This window comes from Castor canadensis, chromosome 6, assembly GCF_047511655.1.
Source record: "Castor canadensis chromosome 6, mCasCan1.hap1v2, whole genome shotgun sequence".
In the NCBI taxonomy this organism is placed as follows: domain Eukaryota; kingdom Metazoa; phylum Chordata; class Mammalia; order Rodentia; family Castoridae; genus Castor; species Castor canadensis.
Window position 1 is genome coordinate 165,312,875 of NC_133391.1, and position 18,166 is coordinate 165,331,040.

Below are 18,166 nucleotides of genomic sequence, written 5' to 3' on the forward strand. Positions count from 1 at the left end.
TCAGACCTGAAACTCTGAAGTTACTACAGGAAAGAGCAGGAAACACTCTGGAACAAATAGGTATAGGTAAAGACTTCCTCAATAGAACCCCAGCAGCTCAGCAACTAAGAGAAAGGATGAATAAATGGGACTTCATAAAAAAAAGCTTCTGCACAACAAAAGAAATAGTCTCTAAACTGAAAAGACCACCCACAGAGTGGGAGAAAATATTTGCCAGGTATACATCAGACAAGGGACTAATAACCAGAATATACAGCGAACTTAAGAAACTACAATCTCCTAAAATCAATGAACCAATTAAGAAATAGGCAACTGAACTAAACAGAACTTTTCAAAAGAAGAAATTCAAATGGCCAAAAACACATGAAAAAATACTCACCATCTCTGGCCATAAAGGAAATGCAAATCAAAACCACACTAAGATTCCACCTCACCCCTGTTAAAATAGCCATCATCAAAAACACCACCAACAACATGTGTTGGCAAGGATGTACAAAAAATGGAACCCTAATCCACTGCTGGTGGGAATGCAAGTTGGTGCAACCACTCTGGAAAAAAATTTGGAGTAATCTCACTCCTGGGGATATACCCAAAGGAATGCAACACAGGTTACTCCAGAGGCACCTGCACACCCATGTTTATTGCAGCACTATTCACAATAGCCAAGTTATGGAAACAACCAAGATGCTCCACTACTGATGAATGGATCAAGAAAATGTGGTACTTATACACAATGGAATTTTACTCAGCCATGAAGAAGAATGAAATCTTATCATTTGCCGGGAAATGGATGGAACTGTAGACCATCATTCTGAGCGAGGTCAGCCAGGCTCAGAAGACCAAAAATCATATGTTCTCCCTCACATGCAGACTTTAGATCTAGGGCAAATGCATCAATGTGGTTGGACTTTAATCACATGACAAGAGGAGAGCACATGCAGGAGATATAGGAATAGGTAGAAAACCTGAAACATGAAAGTGTTTGATGTGCCCACTCCAGAGAAACTAATACAGAAACCTTAAAGCGACACAGGTTATCATGAGCAGGGGATCAGGAACCAATGTAAAGATCAGTCAGAGATAAATCAACATGGGTTGTAACACATGGGTACATGAGAGCAATAGCAGGAATCTCTCTGTATAGCTATCCTTAACTCAACTAGTAAAAACGTTTTGTCTTCCTTATTATGTTTATGTCTTTTCTTCAACAAAATTAGTGATACGGGCAGAACAAGACCAGCCTGGAACTGAGGGGTGGAGGGAAGAGTGGGGGAGGAGGGCAAGGAGGAGAAATGACCCAAACAATGTATGCACATGTGAATAAATGAACAAAAAGAAAAAGAGCTAAAAAGGCAAAAAATAAATGAAAACTCTTTGGTCTTGATTAGAAACAGATGGGAAGCCACTTCTATCATGAAAATTATTAATTAGTGGAAAAAAGCAATTTAAGCATTTCATGATGAAACATTTATAATAAAATATAGCTAGTAAATGCAGAAACAATAAAAAATTAGAAAATTATGTTTTCAGATTCTAATAAAATTCTAATTGTTGTCAGAAAACTGTCATCAATGCATAGGGAAACATCACAGGAAAAACTGAGGGGAATTCAACAGCAGGATGAATCCCGAAGAAGCAAGTCAGTAAGGTACTTTCCGTGAGCAAGTGCAGAGCAGTGGTACTCCACTTCTGGAGCATTCTTGCACAAAAACAGAACCTGAATGTAATTAGGTCTTCGTGACTAAGCATTAAATATAGGAACCAACCTGGGGCCTCTAACAGAGACAGCTTTGTAAATCTGAACACATGCTGGGTTCAGATAGGAGGAAATGACTGGGTGACGTATAAAAAAAAATGGCCTTGTTATTTAGACATCCTTAGACAGTCGTTAGGAGTGAAAATAAACAGATATCCTCTGTCTAAACTACTTCATCTGAAGAAAAGATGGTAAATTTCTTACTGAATTTGAAGGAAAGCCATATGGAAGGTTCATTGTACTATGGTCTCTGCTTTTGTTAATATTTGAAAACTTTCGTAATACAATTTTTAAAAATTAAGGCTAAAACTTATAGAATCCAGAGAAGAGGAAGAATTTTTTTGAGAGAATATTCTTGTAAAAGAATATACTACATGCTTCAATGGAATAACATTTCCCATTGATCCTGACTTATCTATCCATATGGGCAACCAAGATAACATGGAAATCTATGAATATGAGAATGTTTACATGAAAATCAGTTAGGAGAGGGGAAGAAATAAAAACTTAAGGGTTCCCAAAGCTCCTGCAGTACAGATCTTCCTGATTTATTCTTTTATTAATGGCATTTGTGATTAAATTGTACTACTTTATAAAATTAATAAATTTAAGTAATGCTGAATTACTCATAAATCATGAATTAACTGAGGAAAAAGATTTCTGAAAAGAAAAACAAATCTCTGAAACTTTCATCCTTCTGTCTACTCTAAGGGGAATTTTCTTTCACAATGTCTGTTTGTTTTTGGACCCTGTGGGTGGGGAGGGTTAGGTGTGATGATGGGACAGACTGGCAACAGTCCACACTCAAGCAGTGGATAATAAACAAAGATCAATGTGCCAAACCAGCAGGATCTAAAGACCCTTATTGAGCATAACGAAATCCCTAAGATGGCCATGATCAAAGCAAAGGGTCACCAGGAAAAGATCTTGCCCCAAAGCTTGGCATTACAGCTCGCTAACTGCACAGCAAACAAGTCTGTGGCAGTAACAAAAGTCAGGAAAAGAAAGTAGAGTCAGGCTGAAGAACATTGATTCTTGGAAGAAATAACTATGAAACATTTTTTAAATGTACCTCAGAATTTGTAGACAGTAAGTTTCTCTCCCTAAATTTACACATAATTAAACTGTCACAGGACACTGTATTAATGATTTCATTATTCTTTTCAGATCAACAGGGTAGATTTATTTGGAACATGTGTAGGCTAAAATGTCCACATTCTAAAAAGAAGAGACCCCAGGAAGCCATAGAAAACCTTGATCTATTGTGAGGGGATGCTATTTCACCTGTAAAACAGAACATAGGAGGGATTTTATAAAATGAACCAAGTAACAGAAAAAATTCTTTCTACAATATACCAAACACCATGCTGCCTACAGAGTTAGGTAAGTCATTTTTCCAGATAAGAGAGGAGACACTGGCAAAGCCTAGACAGTCAGAATTCTATGTGTCTGGATTATTAAAGGAATGAGCTACTCTAGAACACAATATCTGAAAAGCTACAAACCATGTTTGATGCTGGTCTAAGACTGAACTACAGGTTCATTTCCTCAGCTTAGGAGCACCCTACTCGGGGTCTGGCTTTATTTAAGGCCTTCTCCTTCTGTGGCTTTAGTGTGTAGAAACATGCACACTGATTTAAAACTTTTCTCTTTCAAGAAGCATTTATACAAATGAAGTCAAAATACTTTTGAATATCAAAATGTCCTACAAGAAACACTTCAACTAATTATTCTGACTTCTTGGTGTTTCTTAATTGTAAATATTCAAAAGTAGCTCAGTTTCAGAAAAGCAAGCCCTGTGAAGCCAGAGAGGAAACAGGTCTGCTCTGTCTCTGTTCACAGGGTGTGGCTACCTGAAACCCCAGGACTAGGGTCAGTCCAGACCAGGCAGGTCGCTACTAGGCAGCTTATAGCAAGCCTCCTCTCTGCACAGCTTCAAGTAGACATGAAGGTCAAGACAGAGCACTTGAGCAGGGTGACTGGTTAGTTAGGATTTAACTCCTTTCTTGTCATTAATTAATGATAACGAGAAGAGCCAAAAAGGTGTTTAACACAAACAGTGGTGGAGGTTGATACTAGCAGCCAGCAAAGGCACAGGTGGAGCCCTGCACCACACAGGGCAGGGCCTAAAGAGAGGCCAGAAGAAGCAGCAGGCACATTATAGGTAGAGGGTCTTCCCCAGAACCAAGGGAAGTCTAGGTGGGGCTCTGCCACCCTTGGCCTGTGGTGGTACCTTAGGGCCTGACCTAAATACCATTGATGAGTTCTACCCCAGGACAAATAATAAATTCTGAGAGAATGTGCTCTCCAGACTGCCACCCAGGCACAGGGCAAGCCTAGGCAGCCCAGAGGAGCCATGTAGTTAGTTGTGGCCACCAGTTGTGTGAGCTGTCCTGTACCGGGACACCAGCCTTATCTAGAATAAGGGAGTTTTTTGGTTCCTTTCATCAGTTTCTCAGAGACGGTTCAGTCTTGCCTACTTATACTTCTGCTTCCACTGTAAGTTTAAAAGAAAAGATCTTCCTTAGCACAGGATTCAGAGTTACCACTTTTTGCTGAAGAAAGATAAAAGGACCCTTTACTTCTTTCTCTTACCCAAATGTAAAGTGCAAAGCTCATTTTTAGGTATTAATTATAGAGAATCTGAGGGCACTTTTGTGAGGGGAATGCTGGGTTTCCTATTACTTAAAATGACAAGCTAAGATCACTCCTACTCTTGAAGGAAGAAGAAGAGGTGAGAGAAGGATGAAATGAGAGAGGGAAGGTATAGGGCGAAGGAGAAGAGAAGGAATTAGAGAAAGGAAGAAGGGAGGCCTTAAACTGCTGTCTGCTTGGAAGAAAGGGGACTGTTGTGCAAGGAGATATATCCTGTTTCTACAAGTGCTGCTGCCACTTCACTCTCAACCCTGACATGCTCTGCTCCTGTTGTCTCCCTGCTCTTCCCGACTGCTCCACTGCAGCCTCCCACGCTGGAGTGCAGAGCTTAGCCCTGGCCTCCAAGGGCTGAGCAAGGTAGTCATCAGTGCCTCCAGGACCATCCTTCCACCTTTGCCTACCTCCTTGCACAGAGGTGAGAGGAGTATGCAAAGAGCAGGATGGGAACCAGGGCTCTACCACACAGGAAGGCAAGGGCGTCAGACACTCACATCAATAGCATCCCTCTCGAATATGCGCAGCTGTAGGAAGAGCTCAAGCTTGATCTTGCGCTCCTGAAAGAGCTCCTCCATCTGTGACTGGGCCTCATCCAGCTGCTGCAGTACCGTCTCGATGTGGTTGATTGAGCTGTTGTGGGGGGTCTTGTTACTGGAGATGGCAGAGTCCCTGTGAGGGCAGAGGAGAGAAAGGGATTTTAATGAGACAAACAGGAATCAAATGAGAAAATCTCACATTGTTAGACACCAGATTCAGCAACTCAAATCTTTAGGGGAAGAAAACAGAAGAGACTGCTCTCCTGCAAAACAACATCGGCTCCTTCTTCTGAGCAGTTCTGCCATATCTGAGGATGTGCTATAGAATGTGGAGTGTTCTAAAGTCACTCTCAAAAGAAGTTTAATAATTATAGAAAATTACTTTGGTAGAGTTTTATTTTTAGTACTTTCTCCTTTAAGTAAAGAGAATAGCTGATGGCTATTTAGTACAATGACAGAGTTACACTTCTTGAGAGGTTAACTATAATGTAATCAATGAAACCTTTACAAGTAACTTTTGTCTGAGTCTCTCAGCAAAGTCAGCATCAAGTAAGGCTATCAGTTAACAATTCCACTCATCATCCTGAGTAACATACAGGGGGATTATGCAAGTAAGTGGGTCCCCAGGACCACTTAAGCATAAAAAACTTTTTGAATTTGTTTCCAAGGAAACAAAAGCAATGCCAGCACTGCTTCTTGCTATGAGGAGCACTGAGGGCTGGTGTCCAGTGGCCTGCACTCTGAGCGATGTACATGCTGGGGCTGGGGATGTAGCTCAGTCAGAGAGAGCTTGCTTAGCATGCAGGTACCTCTAGGTTCTATTCCCAGCACTGCAATAAACAACAACTGAGATTAACGTGAGACAGGCAGGTCCCTAATTTTAGGAGGCTCATATTAATCTATGTATAAAGAAATTTCAACAATTACTAGGTAGATGTTAAGAGGAACTATTACTAAAAGCTGAAATCTGAGGACTACTATGTTAAAATTTGAAAAATTATGGAATTAAAAAAAAACTGTGAGAGAGGGTAAAAAAGGAAAGAAAAAGAAAAGGAAGTTCTTATTCTGTTTTGAATTCCATCTGTTTTCAACCTAACTGGACAAAGAATGAAGAGCTACATGCTCAAAAACGTAAAGAAGGATGGAAACCCCCACAGGACTTCTGGAGCCATTTGCACCGGGTGAGGACAAGGCCCACCTCAGCTGCTGGATGAGGTCCTCTCCTTCCTTGATCACGTTGACAGTCACCTGTAGCGTGGTCTGCTGCTGCTGCCCAAAGCGCTTGATGAGATCTTGCACAGCTTCTACTGACTCGGCATACACGTCGTCCAGCAGTTCCTTCTGTAGTTCCTCCAGCCAGGTCCACAGCTGTGGACAAAGAAGGGGCACAGTGAGCGGGTGGTGTGGAGACTGGCATTTGCATGGGGTGGAGAACAGTGACAGGCTGCTCCCAGAGAGAGGGAGGGAAGGAAGGAAGGGAGGGAGGGAGGGAGGGAGGGAGAAGCATCCTAAACAGTTTGGCCAGGGGAACACATGCACAAAAAAGGCCGTACACCACCGTGTGGAGAAAACATAAACAGGCAGCGATGCGGAAGGGACTGTGAAAAGAGAAAGAGGAAAGGGAAGGGAAGCTACTCTCTACCCTTCTGAGAATCAATCTGGAGTGCAACGGAAATACACAAAGACTCCCTCAGACAACAAGAACATCTTCTGGACACAAGAGGTGTTCTTTGGCATGCCTTCTGCCTTAGTAGATGGAGAGTTTTATTCTTAGCTAAGGCATTACACTCCACTATTAACTGGGAAACCAGCACTCACGGGCACATGCTTTATATCCCTTAGAACAGAAGGAAGCACACAATGTGGTGAAGTCTGTTCACTACCACATCTGGCGGGATGGGGATGTGGTGCCTCTGAGGTGACCACACCGAGCCTAGGTCCTCAGGGTCAGTCTATCACAGTTCATCCTTCCATAGGATGACAGAGAAAGCACACTGAAGACACACCTTAACTGACACTACCACTAACATGCCACCAGCGTTCTAGATGAGAAAAGACAACTTGGAGCAAAAGCAGCAAGAACTACCTTAGGCCCAATGGGAGCAGGGGACCAGAGTTCTGCCTGTTTCCTAGAAGCCCATCAACTCTGTCAGATCTCTGGGACACCATTCCAGAAACTGAACAGGGGAATTAGTTCAAACAAATGGGCCCTGGTGGCTTAGCCGTGTTGTCTGTATGGGAGCAAATGCTTCCAATTTCCTCAGGGATCTAAGAGTCACCCCACATATCCCTCTGTGTCTATTCAGTCAGCTACCTTGCCTGTGAGAAAATCCAGGCCAAGGGGTCATTCTGGCCAACTACTAAGACTGGGGCTCACAAGTAAGTCAAAACTGCTCCTGTAAAACTGCACTGTAAGAAGAAGTTATGTTCACATAGATCTTCTCTTTCTGAGCTAATCTTTCTGTAAAACAGCTTCACTCCTGTGTATACCAACAGCTCATAGTTTATTGACTACCATTCTCTTTTATGTATTTACCACAAAGTATCTATTTGTATGCTAATGGGCATATCCAGTATGCCGCCAACATTTGTACAACCTCTGCTGGAACTCATGCTTTCCTTTCTTTCAGGTAAATACTGAGGTACACAGGTGTTAATGCTGTGTCATATGGTAGGTGCATGTTTTTAAGAAACTGCAAAACTTTCCCAAAGTTGTGTGGTATATTCCACTAGCAGAGTAAGGAGTTCTGATTCCTCCACATCCTTGCCAATAGCAGAGGTAAGATCTTTTTAATGTTAGCCATTCTGAGTGGCATCTCACTATGGTTTCAACCTGCAATCCTTAGTGACTAGTGACAGCAAGTTCAAGTGAAGCTTCTAAGAGCTCTTTTGTTGTTAAACAGATCTTTAGTTGAAAACAAAGTATCAGCAGATAATTTCTGCTTCTTCTAAATATGCATATAGACCCTAAATTCCATTTTAGTATTGAAAAACTTAAAATACCAATTCCATACTATATAGCATGTTCACTAAGAGATAAATATGACAAACATATAATACATACTTACTGTTCTTTTCAGGGTCCAAAGAGTCAATTTTACTAAAAATATTAAAGTAGATAAAACATTTGCTAATTTTTCTCATATCAATTGCCCATTTTGGAGCATACTATCAAATTTCATACAATTCAAGTATTTTAATTAAAGGAGTCTTAGAAATAAGCTGATTCAACTTTCATTTTATAGGTTAAGGGGGAAAAAAGCTCCAGGTGATGAACTAACATGCCCAAAGTGGCACACGTAGCAGCAAAGCCAGTATCAGAAAGGATACTTACCCATGTTTTATGTCAATATTTTATTTCAACATGAAATAAAATGTTATCCATCAAGTCACCAAATATTGCCTAATGCCCTGCACCACCTATGAAGGGTCTGTCATCAATAAGATACTTGTTTGGATTTGTTTGCTTCTATTTTCCTAAAGTGCTCATTAAATGACAGCTGCATTTATAAATAATAGGAAGGACAATAATACTGTAACATTGAGGAATCTTCCAATTTGCTCTAACATTTACCGTGGAAAACATTCTTAGTTGTTGTAAGCTGTACCATATAGCAATACAATATAATACCATACAATACTGCAGTGATAATGTATAGCATAACACTACTGTGAGGCTTAGGATAAGGTGATCTAGATTTTGGAAACGCAGGCTGCCCCTAGACAAAAAACATGAGACCCTATCTCTAAAGCAAAAACAGGGCTACAGGCATGGTTCAAATGGTAGTATCTTGCCTAACAAGTGCAAGGCCCTAAGTTCAAATCCCAGTACCATCAAAAAGAAAAAAGAAAGAAAGGCTTTAATGAAATATTGGCTTTGTGACTTAAGATATCACTTAATTTCTCTGAGATTCAGTTTGCTGAGCAAGGTGCCTAAGAACCCCAATGTCATCTGAAGGCATTAATAAGAGGACCAGATAAAAGAGGATGAGAGGGAGTGCCTTGTGTCAACAGCAATGACCTAGACACATATTAATCACCCTAATTATAAGGACAGACTCAAATTTACTGAATAGACAAGATTTGCTCAAACAAAAGCCAAGCATTTGCCAATTTGGATGATCTGAGCAATCACAAATAACTTACCAAAACAGCTTGTTATTTTACTAAAGAGTCAAAATGCTGAATCCAAAACACGCATGACCTGTTATTTAATCGGTGGACTTCTACTTAAGATGATACCCTACCTTCCATATCCAGGTGGCAGAGTGAAGCAGGTGACTATCCATCTACTTGCTGCCAATGATGAGAACCCTGGAAGCACATAGCCATTGCAGCCCTCTCTCCCTCCCTCCTAAGATGGACATTTATGAAAAAGTAGCGCTTTACAATTGCACTTATTCTGTTGAAAAGGAAAGTAGGAAACCATTTACTTCAATGTCTTCTCTCAAAATCTCAACTGTACCTTTCGCCTGAATACATTTTCTTCCCTGAAGCTCCTCCATCCCCCACTGTCACTACATAAATGAATGCAGGAAAGAAAATGTCCTTGGTTTTCCGGTGTGAATCAAGCCTGCCAGGGTATTAAGCACTCTCCCTAACACTGGCGGTCCTTCCTGTTCTAGTGTCCAGATGCTGTGTAAACTTCAGGGTTGTTTTGCCTTCTGGGAGCTTGGCAGGTTTCTTCTCACTCACTGTGAGCCTAACTCAAGGACCCAACCTATAGGTCAAGAAGAAGGGCAGGGTGCCTGTGTAGGTAGGGATGGATGCAAAATTCCTCTTCTCTAACAAAACAAGTACCCTTTAAGTTATGGTACATTTTAGTATCTCTCTTTTATACACTGGTAGAGAAGATCAAAAGAGGTCTTACAACTGGCCTGATGCACAACATACAGGGTGCCTCTATATAACTCCTCTGAATAGCATGAGTTATTGTTTTTCTACAAATGATAATTAGCGTAAACACTGCTCATAAGAAGAGTGTAGGTTCTGCAGGCAGATTGTTGGAGTTCAATTCTCAGCTTAGTATTTCTAGGGTGTGACCTTTGGTATGTTACTCTTCTGGATCCAAGTCTCTATTTTCTCATCTATAAAATTGGCATGATAATAATGCCAACTTCAAATAGTTACTTGGCAGATTAAATGAGATGATATATACAAGTAAGTAAATGTTGGCCACCATTACTGTTTCATTCTAAGAAAAATCTTCTAATAACAAGAAAAATCACTATGCTTTAAAATATTCTTTCTCTAGAAACTTTTGAAAACATACTCAGGTTCCTATTAGTTGTTCAAAATATGTCACTTAGCCTGGCAAATTTAACACCATGTCACATTTAAATTATTTTACTCCTAAAAATAGCACAGAATGAGGAAAAGGCATTAGAAGAGTCTGTTAGTGACTACAGAAATTGCTTCCTCTGAGTTTGACAGGAAGTGCCTGGAGTGTTTGAGGGGTTAAACTTTTGTCCTTCCACCTGGTAGTTAAAAAAAAAAATCCCACAAAACTTAAGTATCCCTCCAATATCCTGTAATTTTCAGCATGTGTCCTTGGTAGAATGTGCTCACCCCACCTGGCCAGCGAGTGGAACCAGTAAAAATCTAAAACTAAAAAGGAACAGATTGTGGGATTGGGCAGATAAAAATGAAAACAACAAAAATAAATGAGATAGAGGGAGCAAAGCTGTATTTAAAACTGTAATGTTAAATGCCCCTTTAGAACTTTTCTGTCTGATCCAACAGGAAATAGTCGTATTCGATTTGGAAAAAAAGTCTTAGAGAAAGGTCGTTTGTAATGTCAGTTAAGGATGAACTGATGCACATCAAACTACAACATGATGCAAGCAAATTCTATTTTTAAGCTTTTAAAATGGAGCAAATGATGTCTAAAATATCTTTGAATAAAGAAATAAAGCACATATGAATAAATAAATAAATAAAAAAGTCTTTTGGATGCCTATGAAATTCTTAACCACAAACTTCCCAAGGGTGAAAAAAACACTTTTGTATAAACAGCTAATATACAATAAAAAGGTACATCTTGCAGGCACCAGTGGCTCACACCTTACTACTTAGGAGGATCATGGTTCAAGGCCAGCCCAGACGAAAAACTCACTAGACCTTGTCTCAAGCAGTAGCTGGGCGCAGTGGCACATGTCTGTCACTCCAGCTACACAGGAGGCTGAGATCCAGAGGATCAAGGTTTCAGGCCAGCCTGGGCAAAAAAACAAACAAATAGACAAAAAAGTTTGCAAGGCTCCATCTCAATAGAAAAAACTGGGCACGGTGGTACATGCCTGTCATCCCAGCTACAGCAGGAAGCATAAGTAATGAGGATCATGGTCCAGTCTGATCCAGGCAAAAAGTAAGACTTTCTATCAAAAAAAAAAAAAATGCAAAAAGGGGAGGAAGGAGCTGGTAATGTGTATCAAGCAGTAGAGCACCTCCTACCCAGTGTAAAGCCTTAAGTTCAAACCCCAATACTTCCCCCCACTCCAAAAATAAAGGAAAAAAAATATGTCTTTACGCAGCATCAAGACAGAAGCTGAATTCTGCGCAAAGTTCACAGCAACCAGGGTTCTACTTTTAAGAACCCTGGGCTTAAGAACACCCTGTGCCTATGCCACAGGCTAAGGCAACGCTGCCCCCTACAGTCAATCAGACATGTGACAGCAATTTACAAGCCAGGGTGAAGTTCTGTGGAAGAGAAACTGAACTCATACTCTAAGTGGGCTGCATGTATGTATAATCCTAGTCCATGACCAGGGGTCAAAGAAAAGAATGGGCTAGGGAGAGACATGAGGTTCTGTGAAGAAAACCTCTGAGACAAAGATATGGAAGGATTCCCAGCATCAGTCCGGGTCTGATCCAGGAATATTTCCCATCTCAGCCCCTTCTCCATAGGTCTTGCAGCACAGCTGCAAGAAAGCCTCCGAAAAAGCTCACCTCAAGAAGAGACAGTCGTTTTCTCACTAACTGGAGAGGCGAGGCCAGGCCATGAGGGTTCCTAAAGCAACTCTTAGGGGTAGGGGATCCTGGGAAAGGATTCCCTAGGCTTCCAGCTGATTAAGAGCTCTAAGATCAGAAAGAGCTGCAACCGTCTATGCTTCCAGGTGGGCAGCAGCTGATACACACTGAACACAGGCTACGAGTTGGTTTCCATTTGCAGATGGGAAATGGAGAGAGGGTACAACACACTAGCTGGAGGTCCTTATTCGACATGTGACCTTAGGAAGTCCTTTGTGTTCTCTACCTCCAGTCTTCTCATTTATGAAATGGGGTACTCGTTATAAATTCTCAAAACTGGTTTGAGAATTCAGTGAAATGACTACAGAAGTGTAAAGTGCTCACTTACTACAAGGACTGTGTACACCAAAGCTACTACCATTGGTATATGTTTCCCTACTCTTATTTTTGACAAAGACAATCACTGGAGATGGGCAAGCTGTACAGCCAGTGTAGGAAGCATCAAAGTCTTAGCTCCCCAGAGCAGAAGCTGAAGTGGGCAGTTTCAATGGTAACTTATAGATGCAATTCTGGAAGATAAGCACTGTACATGTAAAATGTGATTCCATTTTAGGTGTAAGAGACAGGGATAAAAAGGAACTATTTCTACCACCTACAGTGTGCTCATCTGTCTGAAATGATGAACTGTACACTTTGGGTGTACACACCTGCTGCCCAGATGAAGGAAGTGTAGACGATTAAGTGGTGCTTTTCTATTCTTGGGCAGGTGTGATAAAAGATCCCTTAACATGTTGAAAGAAAACTGATACAGGATGTATGGGGTAGGGGTGGGAACAGAGGGCAAATCAAGGTCAGTATCACGAAGTAACATAAATACAAATATATGTAAGAGGAGGAAACGAGAAAAAACAAAAGTATGGCTGGGGGAGCTCTACATGTTATTTGTGGACAGTGCATGGACATTCTAACCATGGAGGGTGGACGCACCACAGAAACATTGAAGATAAGGTGAGATACATACTAATTAGCAATGATGCCCAGCCAGGGACCAGAGATGAGACATTGACTGACAGAGTTAAAGATCAGCGTGGACGTCAATTACCCAGACATCAGGCCAGTTCAATTCTGCTAAAACCCGAATTTGACACTAGGAATTTTTTACTTTCTTTATATTCCACAACATTCCCAACAGATCAGAAACTTCAGCAACAGCTGGCATGTGGAAATTTCAAGTTTGGGAAAAGTTTCTTCTCACCTTGGGATCATTCAAAGACCAACCATTTTTCTCTTGAAATAGTCTGCATTGGGTCAAAGTGTAATTCTTCTTTGCTACACAAGTCTTTAAGTCTGAAAATGGCAAATGCATCTCTGCAGCCTGCCTGCCTTTCCCCTAACATTTTACTTCTTGAATTCTGCTGGCATGGCAGGACCTGGAAATCTTTTGACTCACTCTCCTCAGAACACCCCATTTCAGACTGGGGGCTGGAGAAGTGAATGACATACCCCCAGACAGGAAGATGACTACTACCCTTGGTCATGATCCTTTTCTTTTCTTAATTACAACAGAAAGAGTTGCTCTAGGCATGACATGTGCACTGTGTCAGGAAACACACCTAAGATCACTTCTTTGTCAAACACACAGTGCTGTTTACCTATGTGATCCTAATTCTGCTTGGATTCACAGCAGACTTACATATTAAAACCTGTGAATGAAATTTCTGATAGATTTTGACTTACTGCTGCTGAAGTCTGTTGGAATTATAACTCCATCACCTGGGCATATTTGGCAGACCCTTGTCTAGACTTTGGCAAGCATGCTTTCCACACCAGTGCTCCCACTCACAGGCTCTTCTGCATAGGGCCAAATATCTGCAACATGATATTGGGCAGTTCCTCCAGGCCTTCTGGTTCATCCACTAACTGCCCTACACTGACAATCTTGCTTGCAAGGGCTTTACTGTAGCAATATTTAATTCTACTGTGGCACCAAGTGTGCCCTCAAAGCAAGATATGCAGTTCTCAAGACAACAAACTAAAGTTTTCAGGTACCTAAATTGAGATGAGCAATCCCTCCAGATGTCACATGAGATGAGAACATAAAGTTTTGAAAAGGTTAGGTAGCATCAGTTCAAAGCTCCAACTGCCAAGTCTTCCCTTCTACAAAAAGGAGGTGACATCCAGAGATTTAAGCTGGGCTGTCCACTGGCTCTCAGGCTCAGCTGAGATGACTCTCCCATCACCAATTTGGTCAGAAAGTCTGATCCACCTGTGGCTTTCAGTTGGGTCATGCCTTGCTATCAAAAACACTTTCATCTTGGCATTTTTTATGTGGACATCAGAATGCAGGATAAGGAAAGTCTTGGTCTTTGCCAAGCCCCTCAATTGATTCTTTTTTGCAACCATTCAGCAGTCTCTTTTCTATTCACTGTCCTAACAGACATAGTTACCTGTCTTGTCTAAAAATGAAATGTTGAAATACAGACCTGCTCAAATGCCCATTTACTAACTACTGTGTGCCCTGCATCTAACTAAAAAGCTAGTAAAGAATGAAGTGAAGATAACAGTCACTCTTCCCTTTCCTCTCTAGAACACTGCTTAAAATTGGATGCATGAAACCTACCTTCTTTACAAAGTATGAAATTGCAATGAAACCAACTAGAAACTGTTTGTTTGTTTTTTTAAAAAGCAATGGGGGAAGTAGGGTGGGTGTGGAAGAGTGATATAGATGGGGTGAATTTGATCAAAGTGTATGCATGTTATATACGTCACAGTTAAACTGCTTTGAACAATTAAATTATGCTAATAATTTTTAAAAACATTATATATACATAACATGTATCATACACACACACACATTCACATTTTGACTTACAAGCATCCTATGATTGTCTACAACTTCTACTTCTCCACTGGCATAAAAAAAAATTTGAGGGGAAGGGGGCTGGAGGTACAGCTCAAGCAGTAGAGCACTTGCTTTGCATGCACAAAGTCCTAAGTTTAAACCCCCAAAATTTTGGTGGGATTGGCATTTGAACTCAGTGCCTCATACTTGCTAGGCAGGTACTCTACTGTTTGAGCCACACCTCTGTCCCTTTTTGTTCTGGTTATTTTTGAGATAGGATCTCACTTTTTGTCTGGGTCCACCTGGATTGCAAAGCTCCTCTTCTACACGTTCTACCATAGCTAGGATGACAGGTGTGTGTCACCAAACTCAACTACTGGTTATGATGGGTGTCTCATTGACTTGTTGGAACTATTTCAAGGAATAGGGGTAGGGGAGATAAAAGAGAAAAAAAAGAAAGATGGAAGTCCCATGAACTTTCTGGCCAGGCTGGCCTTGAACCATGATCCTCCTGATCTCAGCCTACCAAGTAGCTAGAGTAACAGGTGTGAGCCACTGCACCTAGCCAAAACTTTACTTGAAAATATTCATCTAATATTAATACACAGAATTTCATTAATTTAATCCACAGTTTTAAATCATTCTATAGAAAAAATGTTTATGTTTTACATAAATTACTCTGACAGAGGATTGTCCTTTTAGATAACATCCTAACATCATCCATTTCTCACTGGTCAATACAAATATTTCAACATTATTTATTTGGTGAAAAAAGTCATTCATTTTATTGGGAAATATTTAGTAGTGGTTAGGGTGTGGCTCAACTGGTAGAGTGCCTGGCTAGCAAGCCCAAAGCCCTGAGTTCCAATGCCACACACACACAAAAGAAATATTCAGTGATGTGTACACAATGACTTGTGACAATATAAACAGTCCATGAGCAAGAGCTGTCTCTCAACAGACTAGGTTCTGGGGAATGGAAGCTGGAGATGGCCCAGTTGTGTATTCAGAACAGGTCAGGGTGAGGCGATTTCTGAGGATGGGCAGAAGATAACACAGGGCAGAAGTAGAAAAGCAGTTATGGTTGGTCAGATAACAGCAAAGCTAAGACTAGATTATACCTGGTTAGGTATAGCTTTACACCTTCCTTTTAAATCTGTATTATTCTGTCCATATTCAGTACATTACAAGGCAGGACAGGAAGAAAAAAAAAAAAAAGTATTGGTAGCAACTGTAAGAAAAACACTATAGGCTGGTTGTCACTGGCTCATGCCTGTAATCTTAGAAGGCGGAGATCAAGAGGACTGCAGTTTGAAGCAAGCCCTAATCTCAAAACCCTATCTTGAAAAAAACCTCTTCACAATAAAGGGCTGGTGGAATGGCTCATGGTGCAGGCCCTGAGTTCAAACCCCAGTACTGAAAAAAAAAAAAAAGCAGCAAAAAAAACTATATTCAAACTTTTACATAGGTAAATTCATTGAGCTGCCTCATATCCCTTTGAGATTTGATTATCCCCATTTTGTTTGTGGGGAAGCTAAGCCATTAAAGAGTAACTGACACCAGATCACTGAGTCAGAAAAGGGAGTATATTGTATTGTAATATGCCTTTTGAATTTTTTTAATGAAGATTGTATTTTATAGAAAGAAAGCATAAATGACCAGATCTATGTTTTGACACTCTCCCAATGTGATGACCAATTATTTTTCTTAATGAGTATGACTACCGTCTATGGAAAGACTACGCCAAGGGTAGCAACTGATACCCAAAGTCAAATCTACTCCCCATGGCTTTAGCTTCTGTTGCTTTCACTGGATGTGGTCACTCAATTGCTCATTTGTTCACAGATAACTAAACAAATCAAAACATTTTAGAGTACAGAAAGGTAACTTAATGTTCTAAGGAAAGCAGCTAAGATAGTTAGTGTTAAACATAAATTTTTAAGATTTGATTACATAAAGTAAATCTACCCTAAAATATGCATGAGAGCTTAACTTTTCCCACTGACAAGTTTAACACAGCAATTCTGAATTTCTGAGGTGTTAAAAAGTTAGAACCACTCAACATTTCTCATGGTAGCACAGTTAAGCCTGCCTTATTCATAGACTTATTACCTGTAGCTTGGACCAAACATGATCAAAAAAATTCCCACTGCACATTCTCAGTTGATTTAGAGAAGCCTTCAACCAGAACCATGCTAGAGTACTGGACTCTGCATGCTGAGCCTTCTCAGTTTTTCCTCAATAGTGGAAAGACCACTAGTGGAAAATAGACCATATACCTGTGGGTACCAAGGGTCTACTGTGTAAAGTGATGCACTCATTCTAGAAGACAGTGTGACAATTTCTTTTAATCTGAACTGCACTTACCAAAGAACCCAGCAATTACACTCTTGTGCATTTATTCCAAAGAAATGAAAATTTACATTATTGCAAAAACCCATACATGATTATTATCTCTTTTCTGTAAGGGCCAAGAGCTAAAAACAACTCAAATGTCCTTTAGCACACAAGAAACCCTGAGAGCTAGCTGCTGAGTTAACTCCCTTGCCCTAGGTCCTTGCCCCTCTCTCCCTGCTCTTCCCTGGGGAAGCCAGCACTAGATCCAGCGAGCATAAAGAAAGAAGGAAGTCTGCATGTCAACTGCTAGGCATGGAAATGAAGCCAGATTGGTATGCTGTGACCAAAAAAAAAATCTCCAGGTGGTTGGGAGGCCTTTATTTTTGACTTCTCAATAAAATGAAAGCTTCTCTTTCCCCAGGTTTTAATCAAAACAAAAATTTGCCCTAGTTCAGTGTGTAAGTCTGCAGAAGCACAAGCAAGAAGCTTCTTTTCTTAACCCAGCAAGAAACTCAGCAGCCTGATTCAAACAGGAATAATTTTTCCTGGGAAACCATGGCTGCTAAGAACAAAAACCAATGCAAGGCCACTGAATCAATTCCAGACACAAACTCTGCCAGAGCTCAATGTCACCTGCTGATTGCCTCAAATAACCCATGAAAACTGAGGGAAATAATTATGCCATAAACTAATTTTGAGGATGAAGTTAATGAATAGATGAAAATAAATGTTTTTACTATATTTGAAAATAGTAATATCATCCAGTTATAGCTGTCTAGAAACGAACATCATTGATTTCAGAAACTTTGACCAAGTATTTAAGTCTTAGAAGTAGGTAACCAGTGAGATCACAAAGGAAAGTGAGACATGGTCCTTGTCTTCAAGGAACTTAAAAGGTTTTTTTGTTGTTGTTTTTTGTGGGTTTTTTTTTTGCAGTATTGGAGTTTGAACTTAGGGCCTGCACCTTGAGCCACTCCACCAGTTCCCCCTACTCCTTTTCTTCCCCCAAGATAGGGTCTCGTGAACTATTTGCCCAGGCTGGCTTTGAACCACGATCCTCCTGATCTCTGCTTCCTG

The 18,166-nt window shown here is 40.6% G+C and overlaps 1 protein-coding gene across 7 annotated transcripts in view; it reads right to left on the reverse strand.

The window, feature by feature from the left end:
* Trio (trio Rho guanine nucleotide exchange factor) overlaps window positions 1-18,166 on the reverse strand; it is a 344,029-nt gene that overhangs the window by 133,617 nt on the left and 192,246 nt on the right. For all 7 annotated transcript variants that reach the window (XM_020179766.2, XM_074077719.1, XM_074077720.1 and 4 more), the window contains exons 12-13: window positions 6,143-6,312; window positions 4,903-5,077 (exon numbers count right to left, since the gene is read on the reverse strand). In XM_020179766.2, the coding sequence (XP_020035355.2) occupies window positions 4,903-5,077; window positions 6,143-6,312 (345 nt within the window). The remainder of the gene's footprint in view (window positions 1-4,902; window positions 5,078-6,142; window positions 6,313-18,166) is intronic.